Source organism: Suncus etruscus, chromosome 6 (assembly GCF_024139225.1).
Source record: "Suncus etruscus isolate mSunEtr1 chromosome 6, mSunEtr1.pri.cur, whole genome shotgun sequence".
In the NCBI taxonomy this organism is placed as follows: domain Eukaryota; kingdom Metazoa; phylum Chordata; class Mammalia; order Eulipotyphla; family Soricidae; genus Suncus; species Suncus etruscus.
In genome coordinates, this window is record NC_064853.1 from 11,469,524 (window position 1) to 11,484,437 (window position 14,914).

The window sequence follows — 14,914 nt, forward strand, 5'->3', positions numbered from 1 at the left end:
GACTCAACTGCCAATTCCAACCATGCATGCTCTATGGTACTTTTGTTAAAGTCTCTGAAATATTCAACCAAACTGGGGGAAAAAATATGCAAAAAAAGATTTTTTTTAAACAGAAGAATGAGCTTTTCAGCAGCAGTTTGTTTTTTTTTTTTTTTTTTTTTTTTTTTTTTTTTTTGTAGGCATGTAGGGATGGACTCCCAGTGGCAGCAGGAACTATGTAAGACTCGGAGTCAAATAAAGAACTCTCTGAGTCATCTCCCAGCCCACAGGGGGTCTATATCAATAATTTCATGCTGTGTGCATAATGTATCCTTAGTGAGGTGGATTCTGCGTTATCCTCGCAAGTCTCAACTCCTACAGCTCTTTGCAAAGACAATTCTTCCACAGCTAAATCTTATCTGAGTCTCACACAATCCCATACACTTAAATTCTTTTTCTTTTTGGTTTTTGGGTCACACTTGGTGACACTCAGGGGTTACTTCTGGCTATGTGCTCAGAAATCGCTCCTGGACTGGGGGACCATATGGACGCCGGGGGATTGAACCGCATGGTCTGTCCTAGGTCAACCAGGTGCAAAGCAAATGCCCTATCACTGTGCCACCGATCCAGCCCCACCATAAACTTAAATTCTTAACATGAGAAAGCTTCATAAATCACACTTTTCATCACTTTGATTATGCAACCTTTTTGTAAAATTGTTAAAATGGAACACTCTTAAAAACAAAATTTAAACCAAAATTAGTCATTGTGATTTTTGACAGCAAATGGTTGATATGAAAAATATTAAAATTAACTTGCTACATAAAAGATACTTTCTATCTACCCACTAAATATAAAAATTTCAGGTAGATTTTCCTATCTATGCACTCAAAATTTAATGAAAATGACAGTGTCGAGTTTAAGTTCTTTATTTGCAGAGAAAGAATCTAATGTTGAATATGCTGATGATTATATAATGACAGGTGGGGGGGGCAGCTCAAAGCTCATTGTCATTGGAGGCCTGAGTTCAATGAAAGCACTGCATGGTTCCCCAAGTTGACACCAGGAGCAGAGTTGGGAGTAGCACTTTCTCCAGTCATTCAACACTGTCAAGTGTGACTTGCCAAACCAATTATTTTTCAACAGAAGTGAAAATAGGTTGCCTCTGCAGACAATTAAAATGTCTTAAAAATATTTGCATAAAATGTTAATATATAACACTTCATATTAAACTCTTATAATTTAGGTAAAACAGTAGAAGCATTTTAGTCTTAAGACATTCTTCCTGGGGGCTCGAGGCAGTACTGTGGCTAAAGCACTTGGCTTCTCAAATAGGGAGAATACAGTCCAGTAAATTCTATTGGCGGAGCCAGCCAGAGGGATGGCGCAGCAGTAGGTCATTTGCCTTGCACTAGGATGAACCACAGTTCGATCCCTGGCATCCCATATGGTTCCTCAAGACAGGAGCAATTTCTGAGCACATAGCCAGGAGTAAACCTGAGTGCCACTGGTGTGACCTGAAAACCAAAACCAAAACCAAAAAAAAAGAAAGAAAAAAAATTCTTCTGGCAACAGGAACGTCTGAGGGCTTGGGGGTGGGGGGAGGAGATACTCAGGGTCATACCCTGCTGGGGCTTAGTCCTGGCTCTGTGCTCAGGAGTCATTCTGACTATGCTTGAACCCATTATGTAGTACCATAGATCTAGCCTAGGTCTGCTGTAACAGCCCCTAAAGTCATCATTTAAAACCCAAATTATGGAGGTTATGAAAAGGTCAGAGAACTTAAAATAAGGGGGGGGGGATTAAAGGGTTAGTATCAAAAAAGCATTCATTCATTTCTTTTCGTCATCACTTTTTATGTATTCTATAAAACTGGAAAAATACAGCATATTTAAAGAAATACTGCGAGGCCCTTTCATAAATCCCACCTACCATAAAATAAAACTTTGTCCCTTCAAATACAGGAAATCAATCAACTATGTAAACTTTACTAATAACTCACCTTTTTCATTTTCTCTGTATCTACAAATGCCAACTGGAATCTCTGCTTGAAACATGGAGCCCACCATAATCTCCTATGTAGACATTAAAAAAATTAATAGGATCTAAAAATCACGTATTTCATATACATTTTCCATCTTTACCATCTTCTTGGGTAAACTATGCCTTTTTTTTCTGTCAGAAACAGGTACAACCAGCTAACAACCTGAAAGGAGTATTGTGAGGATGAATGAGTTAATAATAGAGCTTAGTTGTGATTGGATGAAAACATGACAAACAATGGACCAATGAATACAAGAGAAAAATCAATAAAATGCTTAGAAAATTCAATAAAAAAAAAAAAGCACCCTGAAATAAAACTCAATCTCAAATATTGTCAGAATATCTTAAACTATTCCCTGGGATCAGCAAGCAACACCGGGGAAGGGCTAGAAACCTGTGTGTCAGCCTACATTTGAGTGACCCAGAAACTCGGTGCAGGACTTGTTAGGGTTTCAACGTGATTCCAACAGTCTGAGAAACATGGCTTTGTGGTTAAGAACTTAAGGAATCTGGAGAAAACTCAGCAGAGATCAATTTGGTGAAACTCCACAGGGACAAGGTAAATGTTTGCATTGCATTAGAAATGCAGTTCTAGGGCCCGGAGAGATAGCACAGCGGCGTTTGCCTTGCAAGCAGCCGATCCAGGACCAAAGGTGGTTGGTTCGAATCCCGGTGTCCCATATGGTCCCCGGTGCCTGCCAGGAGCTATTTCTGAGCAGACAGCCAGGAGTATCCCCTGAGCAACGCCGGGTGTGGCCCAAACCCCCCCCCCCCAAAAAAAAAAGAAAAAAAAGAAATGCAGTTCTAGAAAACGTGAAAATACAAAAGCAAACCCTTCCCAGTACAGTTATATCTTATTTTAAGAAATCTGGCAATCAAATCTATAGTTAGAACTGATTAGAAGAAATGGATGGTTTTAGAAAGTCAGTTGACCACTACTGAAGAGATTATATAAGAATGAGGGACCAAAATTATGTGGACCTTAGTCAGTGGCTAAATGTTAAGAATAAATTTACTACATTTTCAAAGAGGAAAAGTTTCAAAATCATGGTTCGAGAATTCACTCTCAGAAACTTGTCCCTCTCTCCAAACACTGTTGCCCATTGACCTTAGTATCTCATTTTAAATAATATATATAATTTCAAAGTCAGGATCTGTAGCAGAAGTTTTTGACCTTTTTTATATCAGCAAACCAGGACCAGTCACAGTTCCAGTCCTGACCACAGAACGGCAGATAAAAACAGAAAAATGATCTTTCTACACAAAAAATGTTATTGCTGCACTTCTAGAGGAAAACTTTTTTTGTTTTGTTTTGTTTTTTGGTCACACCCGGCTATGCTCAATGGTTACTTATTCCTTCCTGGCTCTATGCTCAGAAATGGCTCCTGGCAGGCTCGGGGGACCATATGGGATGCCGGGATTCGAACCACCGTCCTTCTGCATGCAAGGCAAACACGACTATCTCCATGCTATCTCTCCAGCCCCGTTATTTAAAAAAAAAAAAAATCCAAATTTTTTTCTGCTCTTATATTAGAATTTTGTCTTTCATTAGGGGGGAAAATCCCCAATTCTTTTTACTTCTTGTGCCTGTTACTTTACCAACGACATATGCCTATCAGAACAGATTTTATCTGTTTCTATACAAAAATCCATTATAAGTTGTAAAAGAAAAATCTCTGAATCTTCATAATACAACATACTAAAAACTACTGGAAGAATAAAAAAATTAGAAAATAAAATTTTTCAGGTTTACTGGGGCTAATTTATTACATACTTATCCAGTTAAGGCATCTCATCCCCCTAGTAGTGAACGTTTCACCTTCTCCAATGTTCTCTCTGCTGAGTTTTGTTCCTTCCCCCCCCAAAAAAAAATAACCCTCCCAAGTGCAGTACTTTGTACAAGTCTTCAATTGGCGACTACAGAGGTAAAAGCAATTTATGTTGTCATCTATCTAAAATTAGGAAGTTCCTATATGAAATAATTTTGACATGATTTGGTAGGTTGATTGAGTAGGTTTAATTTTATACAGAAGTCTTTTGTAGCATTCTGAGACTCCAAACAGGAGTGGTCAGCTTCTCAAGAGCAGGCTAGAAGCCCACATTCAAATGTGAATATGCAGTGCAAGTGGCAGAGGAAAAGAAGTGTCTTAATGTTTCTGATGAGGGAAATTTTCTTTTGAAAATAATTTTTGGTTTCTGGATCACATCTAGTGATGACCAAGGATAACTCCTGGCTCTGTGCTCAGAAATTACTTCTGGTAGTGCTTGTGGACCATATGAAATACTAGGGATTGGACCCAGGTTACAAGGCAGTAGGCCTCCTGCTGTACTATCTCTCTGGCCCCATCCATACCAAGTGGAATACCTACCTAGTAAAATCTGAATTAGAAAATAACATTAAAAAAAAAAAACTGTATTGAAAATGTTTGGTCAATCTTCCAAATAGGTCATGCAAATAAGTTCAAAGATTCTTGTTTAAAACAGTATCATTCATCACTCTTAAAGTTTCTTGACCCAGAATTACAAAGCTAACTTCCTTTTAGTATTCTATTCCCAATCTCCTTAATCTTAAAAACATCTCTTTTGGCAGACAAAGGATCCTGGGGTAACCCAATTCAAATTTAACAAACATTTCAATCTTCCAAATAGAAACTATAAATGAAATCTTCCTCTAATCAGCAAGAGGGAATAAATTTTGAAAAGAATTTGCCCCAAGTATCTAAGCCAGAAATTTCAAATAAAATAAAATCAAAATATCAAGTCAGTTTTTTTGTTTTTTTTTGGCCACACCGGTGGCACTCAGGGGTTACTCTTGGCTATTCACTCAGAAATTGCTCCTGGCTTGGGGGACCATATGGGATACCAGGGATCGAACCCAGGTCCGTCCTAGGTCAGCCACGTGCAAGGCAAACACCCTATTGCTGTGCTAGAGCTCCGGCCCCTCAAATCAGTTTTAAAATTATTTTTATGCAAAGAAATTAGAATGTAAAGAAACAGATATGAAGGGAAAGAGGAATATGAATTCAAGAAACAGCAAGAGCTTCTCTAGTGTGGAAAAAGCCATCAAAATTAGTTTGAAAGTATAACTAATTTTATAATAACTGTTAAAACTGATTCAGTAAGTTTTGAATATTCTCCTACTAATTATTTTATGCACTAAATTTATTATTTAACCTAAGTGAAAAATAAAGCTCAATGGATTTTTTTCTCTTGGAGGGAGGCCTCTGGAGGAACCCAGAGGGGGAACCCAGGGTTGTTCACTTTCGACAACACTCGGTTCAGCAGTGTAACTCTGAGTTAAACAATCCAGGAGCACTGGGGGAAGCCAGGGCTACTCGATGGTCTTGGGGGTGGGGTGAAGGAAAGGGCAAGGAAGAGTGAGCATGTCTTGCTGGGCACCCTTTCGTGTATTTACCGTGTCATTCAATAACATTTTTGCTTTATTTCTGTTTGGGGCTATAACCTGTGGAGCTCTGGTGATGATGCACCTTGTACTCTCCAACTCCTACACAAACCACACTTCTTAGAGGGCAACAAAATTCTAATTCAGCATTAATTCAGAAATTTGACTTCTATTCTTGCTTTGAGAATGGCAACATGCTCAAAACAGCAAATCTTAACATATTAAGAGAAGTATTTTCTCAATTAGATGTGTTTGACAGCGGCGTTTGCCTTGCAAGCAGCCGATCCAGGACCAAAGGTGGTTGGTTCAAATCCCGGTGTCCCATATGGTCCCCCGTGCCTGCCAGGAGCTATTTCTGAGCAGACAGCCAGGAGTAACCCCTGAGCAACGCTGGGTGTGGCCCAAAAACCAAAAAAAAAAAAAAAAAAAAAAAAAAAAAAAGATGTGTTTGAAGGTAAAAAGTCTAAACATATACTAAATTTCTAAAGGTCACAAAGGGCTTACCATCAACTTTATCTTAGTTATTTTTAAAACATTAGCTTGGGGCCAGAGAGATAGCATGGAAGTAAGGCATTTGCCTTGCATGCAGAAGGTCGGTGGTTTGAATCCCAGCATCCCATATGGTCCCCCCTATCCCGTGCCTGCCCCTGTGCGTAAAGCTAGGAGTAACCCCTGAGCTGCCGGATGTGACCCCAAAACAAAAACAAAACAAAACAAAACAAACAAAAAATTAGCTTGTCTTTTAAGTGACTAATTTAAGTTTTGAGAAAACAGGGTTCTATCTACCTTTTTCCAGTCTTCTGATGGAATATAATCTTCATCTTCTTCAGATTCTTCTTCTATTTCACTATCTAAAATAAGTGAAATGAAATGATGAATTCTTGGACTGTTTTTATCTACTTATCTTGTATTACTTTAAAATCTACCATGAAAGATTTAAACACACCCAAAGTCAGCTCAAAACATTTTGAACCAAATAATCAGTAGACCAAATAAGACACAAGCATCTCATACACTTTCCAAGACAATCCTAATCTTAAATAGTCTTAGGAAATATTTAGTCAAGACAATCTATTTCTAAATCTAATTCTGTGAACAGTCTGGTGACAATAAAATTATATGATTTCAATGTTTCCCTTGTTTAGAATTGTCTGGAGAACCTTTGTAGCACTGTTTTGGGGAAAGTGTGTGGAGCACATGTACATAAGGAAGGGCCCTCATTCTTTTCAAAATCCTTCTTATTCAGAGCAGACAAGCTGTTTATTTTTTGGAGCAAGACCATATTTACACAAAGGTCAGAAAAATCTGAAAACTATTAAGATAATCAGCATCTTCACAACTATAAAGCTATATACAAAGACCAAAAAGCTAACATATTTAAATTTTTATTTCCCATTGAGGAAGAGCTAAGATAGATTGTGTGTATGTGCACATACACATGCAGGATGAGCTAGACCAGGGGACTCAAACTTGATTTACCTGGGGGCTGCAGGAGGCAAAGTCGGGGTGAGGCAGGGCCGCATAAGGGATTTCGCTTACCAAATATTCGCAATAAAAAAATTGCATCAGTAAGAAAAAAGTCGCAAAAAATCGCATTAAACATCTACATACCCCGAACGGAACTGTTCGAGGTATAAGAATATTTAATGTGATTTTTTTCTTACTAACGCGATTTTTATTGCAATTATTCGGAAAGTGAATAATCGCGAATACTGCGATATTTGAAGGCCGGCCGCGGGTCACAAAATGTTGTACAGAGGGCTGCAAACGGCCCGGGGGCCGCGAGTTTGAGACCCCTGAGCTAGACTATGAGTACCGTATTTGCCGCCGTTTAAGACGACCCCCTAATTTCGCAGTTAAAACATAGGTTTAGGCCTATATTCACTGTATCAGACAGAACGTTCCTATGCTGCAACTGTATGTACCACAGTGAGCCAATCACAACAAGCAAAGGTCCAAAGGTTCTACTGTCATAGACTTCCTCTCTGACTCTGGCCAATCTGAGCAGACTTTTGACAGTGTAGATTCGGGTCCAGAACATTGTCTAATTTGCATGCATCAAAAGCCTGCTTGGGTTGGCAGAGTTAAGAGAGGCGGTTCGAGCAGCCTGGCAGTGATTGGTGCAGGATCGAGTTGGAAAATTCGTTTTGTGGCAATATTCAGACAATTTTCGTTTAGTGGCATATTGAAACATTTTCCGGGATATACTCAGCATATAAGACAACCCGATTTTTCGTTTCAAAAGTCATCTTATACGGTAATTGTTTCAAGGTTGCCACTTAGTATTATTGTTTAAGCAAATCTTGCAATGTATCGATTCATTTTAAAATTGAGAAGCATTACATTTTCTTTAAACAAAAACAATTCAGTTACCATCTTAGCAACTGACATCCTTACATCAATACATGTTTCGATTGGTTCATTTCTTTGATAAAAAGTCACAATTATTACAATGCAACATTCACTTCAATACTTAATGTGAAACCAAAAAAGGAACAGTCACACTTAATAACATTACTGCATATTTCATGAGTAGTTATTTTTCTTGTTTTTATTCTTTTCAGACTAGCACTGCATATGGTTCCCCAAGCACCACCAGGAGTGATCCCTATGCACAGAGCCAGGAATAGGTCTGCATATAGCCAGGTGTGGACCCAAAAATTAAAATATAAATGAAAAATTAAAAAAAAAAACAATCACTTTCTTAGATCTAAGAGTCACTTTTTATTTGAAAATAATGACTATAACTTATCTTTTTAAAAGACTATGACCAAAAAAAGAAAAAAGAGGAAAAGGCCAAGAATGGGAAATGGTCATGAAACAAACTAAATGTAAGAGTGAGAGAGGGGAGAAACAAGCTCAAATAGAACGCAGCAAGTCAAAATCAAATAATATAGTGAGTGACCAATTATTGTACTACAACCACAAACTACAAGGCCCCATTGCTATATAAACTAAAAAAAAATTCATCGCAGGTGAGTTGGATATATAATAAATTCACACAGGAGTGAAAAAAAATATTTGAGAACTTTGGGTCATATATTAAAAATTAGCACTCATACACCCTAATTATAGCAACTAATAATACTTACTTGTATCAAAATATTTACACCGCCGTGGGCGAATTATTTCTTGAGCATCCTGAGATGCAACAGACTGTGATGGATCATCATTGGAAGACTGAGTTTCATCCTCTTGACCTGAGGAATCCTTGGTATTTTCTTCCTGGAGATTAGTAAATTAAGAAAGTAAAGAAAATTGTTTCAGGTCAAAGTGTGAGTACTCAAAACACAACTGGAAAACAAATATTAGTATACTTCTTAGGTATGGCGGCCCGAATACATAATAGATCCTAGAACAGAATAAAAAGATTCGGAAAGCCAGGGAGATGGCTCACAGGCTAGAACACCTACTTTGCATGTAGGAGTTCTGGCAATACATGGGCTAGAACTGTGGCACTACACACATGGTCTCAACGCAAAGCCCCAGAAACGATGAGCAAAACTGGGCATGGCCCCCAAACAAAACAGAAAAAATGAAAAAAAAAAACTGGTAAAATAAAAAAATGCCTGTTTTTTTTTTAAGGGGTACCCCTGCCACAGAGCTCCGGATACAATGTGGTGCTGGTGATCGAACCTATATATGATCCAGTCCTCCATGCATTCTTCCTAGCCCTTGATGCTGATTTCTTAATTTGATAAATAACCATGATTGCATAAAATGTTAACATTTGTAGACACTGTATAGACTGTGTATAAAAACACACATCCATGCATATAATAAATCATGCATTTTTTAAGTTGATGATTCACATGAGTGAGCATAGGGACTGAATAGAAATCCAAAATAATACAGGTCAAACTAATTCTCATGTGATTTTCAATTATCATTGTGTATTACTGTATCTTAAGTTTGAATTTTTTTTTGTTTTGTTTTGGTTTTTGGGCCACACCCAGCAGTGCTCAGGGGTTACTCCTGGCTGTCTGCTCAGAAATAGCTCCTGGCAGGCACGGGGGACCATATGGGACACCGGGATTCGAACCAACCACCTTTGGTCCTGGATTGGCTGCTTGCAAGGCAAACGCCACTGTGCTATCTCTCCGGGCCCTTAAGTTTGAATATTTAAATACTTCGCCTTATAGTCAAATTTACAAAATATCACTCAAAACGGATTAAAGAATTCCAACTTCCAAAGAGAACAAAACAATCCTAGAAATGGGATAAACCTTACTTTATTTTCCCCACTACAGCCACTGTTATCATCATTATCAGCATCTTCGTCATCATCCCCTTCCTCCTCCTCCTCTTCCTCCTCCTCTTCATCTTCTTCAGGGAGGCGAACAGTACTATCATAACCATAAAGGCTGAGAAGTTCATGGATTGGCATGTCGCCTTCCTAGAAAAACAAAAACAAAAAGTGTATTTCTGAATGCATTTTTATTTCCGTAATTTACAAAATCCACAGCCATTTCATAACAGAGCACTCAGATTTTTATCAAGAAGAGTGTGTCTAAATACCATTCTGAAACCTGGAAACTCAGTATTTTAAGAATTCCATCAAGAGCTCCTCCAATTGTAACACAATTCTTAAAGAAATGAAACTGATTTATGACTTATGTTTTTAGATATTTTATTGGGGGTGTGATATTTGGGCCACACCAGATACTCAAAGCTTACTCCTATCTTTACTCTCAGGGATCACTCCTGGCATAGATTATGGGGTGTTGAGTGTTGAATCTGGGTCATTCACATGCAAGGTAAGCGCCCTACCTGCTGTATTATCTCTCCATCCCCTATGACTTACTCTTTAATATAACCTATTCAGTAATCATGTACTGGTAGATAATACTACCTGTAATACTCACGCTTAAGGAAAATACCACAAAAAATTAACTGCAGACTTAGTTAACAATCCGAGAAAGGGAGAGAACTCATAAAACTCATAGCCCAACCCAGAGATTTTTATAAGAAAACTGTTATATCCCTAATTCATAGGTGAAAAAAGTGAGAATGACCAATTAAGTAATTTTGTCCACAAATACCTAAGTTTTAAGTAGCAGAGGCATATATACCAAATAGCCTCAGCCAAGGACCTCCCATTCCCTCCACAAAACATGCTGAGGGCCTGGTCTCGAGATGGTTCTAAGGTGAGAGTATGTGTTTTACAGGCATATTCAAAAGCTGGGACCACTAAGGGTTTCCAGCATCACTGGGTATGGTCCAAAAATTCAAACCAAAAGAATACCCTGAGAGGGAAATGGCATCTCCATATAAATATATGAAATCAACTTTCTACTCAAGGTACTCTATGATCAGACTATCAAGCAGAGAATTTTCATTAAAAGAAAACTCAATCTAAATTATATGAACATATAAGAGACTGAAGGAAAATTTAACCAAGTGAGTTCAGAACCTAAAAAAAAAAAAAGTAACTGTGGAAACCAAACCTATTTAAGTAATTCCTGAGTACTCTCATATAGATAGAAATGTTTAGCCACGTGTCAAATACACATTACAGTACATTAGACTAGATAAAAAAAAATCTGATGATGTCAACACTTAAATTATACAACTCTAAATTTAAGAGCAAGAACCAATTAATGAATACAATATAAATACAAAATACTAACACTTCTATTTCATTTGTAAATATACATGCAAATGTTTCTGAAAACAAAATAAATTCTAAAAGTGAGCCATGACTTAAATTTTATGACTTTTACTATCCACACCGAAAAAGTGCAAAGTGTATCTGGCAAGGCAGCACCACTCCAGCTGAAGGAATAGTTGATATATTTAAAACAGGTATCTCATACCATAATTCTCAAAACTCAGTAACAGTGATTAAAGGGTTCATGGATCTAGTCGCGTAGATACATAGTCAATAATCTGGTGTAGGAGACAAAAAAGTCGGGAATTTATTCTCAGTATTTATTCTTTATTTTATACTTTAGTCTTTATTTTTTCACTTTTTTGGTGTCAAGGGAACTCTACTCAGGAATTATTTTTCACTCTGACTCTGGGATCATTCCTGAGGTGCTGGGGAAGGGGGACAGAAGATACACCATGTGTGATGCTAGAGATTGAACTCGGGTCAACAGCAGGGAAGGCAGGTCTTACCCACTGTACTATCTCTCTGGCTCCATGCGACAGTTAAACTAAAAGAACTTCAAAAATCCAAGGAAGGTAATGACCCCTGGGTGCAGAGACATGAGTAACCCCTGAGCACAACTGTGAGTATGTACCTTACTCCAAAAGGATTAACATTTTAGAGAAATGTTTTTAGAGAAAATATTTAGAGAAGTTTGTCATCTCTGGTTATAGGACTAAAAAAAAATCCTTTAAAATGATTTGTAATTAAACTTGGCAAATTAAAAAAGAAAGCAAGGTAAGATAGAGCCCCCAAATAAAAATGTTTGCTATAGATGTGTTGGGCCTTTGTGTGCCTTGACTACAAAAGCTATTTTTGGGGGGATGGCACACCTTTCAATATTCAGGGGATATTTGACTCAATATTCAGAGGACCCTATTGGACTCCAGGAGATGAACCCAGGTCCATCGCATGCAAAGCGAGCATCTTAGCCGCAGTATTATTGCCCAAATTTTTATTCTTCCAACAAAAGTACAGTGTCTTTATTATATAATTTCATTAGATTTTAAAGTAGTAAATGAATATATTTACTGTCTTTATCTGTAGATAAGCAAAGCAAGTAGAAATAACATGAACAAGACTTTACCACATTACCTAAACCAGTGATTTTCAACCATTTTTGTGCAAAGGCACATTTTTTTCATGGAAAAAAAAAATCACAAGGCACACCGCCATTAGAAAATGTTATAAAAATTTAACTCTGTGCCTGTATTGACTAAAGTAATTCTCTTGAATAGGAATCAAATAAACACAAATGAATTATTTTATAATTACTTTATTATGAAATAATGAAGTATTTTATAATTGTTCATATTTCTGTTTACTTACTTAGTACGAAACCTGGACCTGTTTGGCTGAACACAAAGCTCATATTCTGGCAGGAATCGAAGAAAGACACACAGGTCAACAGTTCTCAGTCTCTGTCTTTATTTTTTATAGTCCATAACATGCACCTCGGCTCACAAATAGACCAATCATGCCGAAGCCGCAGGTTACGGATGAAATTAGAATTTTTCCCATGCACACCAGACATTATCTCACAGCACCGTGGCACAGTGACTGAAAAATGCTGACCTAGACTAATAATTCCAACATATTTTTCCCATTATCCACTTATCCTTATCCTATTCCCCAAGTTTAAATCAGGTTTAACAATTAAGTCTCTGCTACAAATGAGTCATCAAAGTAGAAAGATTTAAGTAGAAAACACACTTTAATGTAGTTTGCAAATACCATTTACATAGACTTCGAAGACTTCATGAGGTGCCAGGTTTGAAGCAGAGTGTGGTAAGCCTTGCATATGTGGTCACAGATTTGCTTCCAGCACCACAAATATAAAAAATAATTCTTAAGGAGCTTCATATTAACTTCAAATTTACAAGTACACTTAATTTTTACTGCAAAACTATTATTGTTTCTATTCAATAATCTTTTTGTTTTGTTTTTGGGCCACATCTGGTGACGCTCAGGGGTTACTCCTGGCTATGCGCTCAGAAATCGCTCCTGGCTTGGGGGACCATATGGAACACTGGGGGATCAAAATGTGGTCCATCTTGAGTCGGCCGTGTGCAAGGCAAACACCCTACCACTGTGCTATCGCCCCGGCCCCTCAATCATTATTTTTAATATGAATGAACTGACACTTTGACAGTCATCACAGAAGAAAAAGGCATCATCAGTTTGCAACCTTTCATCATTCCGCAGAATTACCTTCAGAGTTTTTTTTTAAAAGATGGACTGCTGGGTCTGACACTAACGTTTGTAATTGAGTCATACTGAAGTGGGGTCCAAGTACCTTCATTTTTATAGGTGCCTAATAATGACACTGATGCTGCTGATAGAAGAATAACTAGAGCAGTGGTCAGCAACCTGCAGCTCGCGAGCCACATGTGGCTCTTTACACTTTTAATTTGGCCCTTCTATGTGCCGGGTGGCCGCTCCAGGAGTCAGGACTCTGCCTAGTGCGTGACCTGTGTGGCTCTCAAAATAAATTTCAATCGTGGTTTTGGCGAAATTTGGCTCAGTTGAAAAAAAAGGTTGCTGATCACTGACCTAAAGAAACCCCACTTACCTTAAAGCTCTAAGATCCCTTATGGATCATCTCTTCTCAGTGGGAGGTAATAAGGCCTAATCCAAGTGATATTTAATAAAGCTTACCTCCTACAACTATTCATAAAAACTGCAACTTTTAACTGTTGTGGGGCCAGGATCTTGGAGGTCATTTGATAAGGGAATAGAAGTCTAGACTTCCCATGTCTTCTAATACTTGATCCAAATTCAGACCCTTCAATGAATCTTTGAACTAATATCAAGAATGTGGAATATTTGACAATCATAATCAAATTTAAAAAATCAAGATATCCTCCTATGATATGCATTTAATGACTCACATTACACCAATAATTTTTCAAAGAAAAATTTAGCAATGACCCCAATATTGACTAGGCAGAGAACAGAGGACTATCAGTCATAGGCATATGAAAGAGAACTGATTGGCTTGAAAGAAAATTGTAAAAACAATGACACAGGGAGAGAAAAGTCATTTAAAGAAATGATAAACACATAATTATAGACATAAAAAATGAATAGTTTATCTAATCAGAACAGAGGCTATCCAAAGTAACTTACAGGGAAAAACACTAATTGAGGGTTAGTTTATTTGCTTTCTTTCAGTATTTATTTGTTTTCTAATGAAATTTATTATATCCTCTGTTTGACTCGATTTATGAGTAGCTACTGAATAGTGACTGAACCTAGCTCAGGAAAAATTATACAGTACACAAAACGTTCAAGACAGACTGAGGCAGGGAAAGATTTAGTCTGCCAGGGAGACTGAGCTAGGCTGGAATTCCCTATCATTCACATGGGATATAATCAGAACCTAGACTAAATTAAAGACTGTCATAAAGAAAAATCTCTAGACCTTGCAGAAAAAACTAAAAACAAAACCCAAGATTTAATCATGACTTAAGAATAAACAAGAGGTTCTGGTGACACAGAATCTCTTACTTCCAGGCATTCCTGAGCTTTAGATATATTCTAAAAGAGTTCATGGAGCTGGAGAGACAGTATAATGGGCAGTATGGTGGCTCTGCATGCAACAAACCTCTAGGCTCAAAGTCCATGACCCCATATGGTCCGGAGATCTGCCAGTAGTGATCTGACATAGCTAGGATTATAAATCCTGAGGACTGCAATGTGTGGCCCAAGAACAAAACAAAAAACCCTTTAAATAAAACCAACCAACAACTTCAACACTATTTCCTTTAGTAAAAGTTAGTTTAGGTGGGCTTATAATGTATATACACAAAATAACCTTTGACTATTCCATTAAGAAA

At 37.6% G+C, this 14,914-nt stretch overlaps 1 protein-coding gene across 4 annotated transcripts in view; it reads right to left on the reverse strand.

The window, feature by feature from the left end:
• MIER1 (MIER1 transcriptional regulator) overlaps positions 1-14,914 on the reverse strand; it is a 59,695-nt gene that overhangs the window by 17,612 nt on the left and 27,169 nt on the right. For all 4 annotated transcript variants that reach the window (XM_049774404.1, XM_049774407.1, XM_049774405.1 and 1 more), the window contains 4 exons: positions 9,657-9,821; positions 8,518-8,650; positions 6,212-6,276; positions 1,982-2,054 (listed from right to left, as the gene is read on the reverse strand). In XM_049774404.1, coding sequence (XP_049630361.1) covers positions 1,982-2,054; positions 6,212-6,276; positions 8,518-8,650; positions 9,657-9,821 — 436 coding nt within the window. The remainder of the gene's footprint in view (positions 1-1,981; positions 2,055-6,211; positions 6,277-8,517; positions 8,651-9,656; positions 9,822-14,914) is intronic.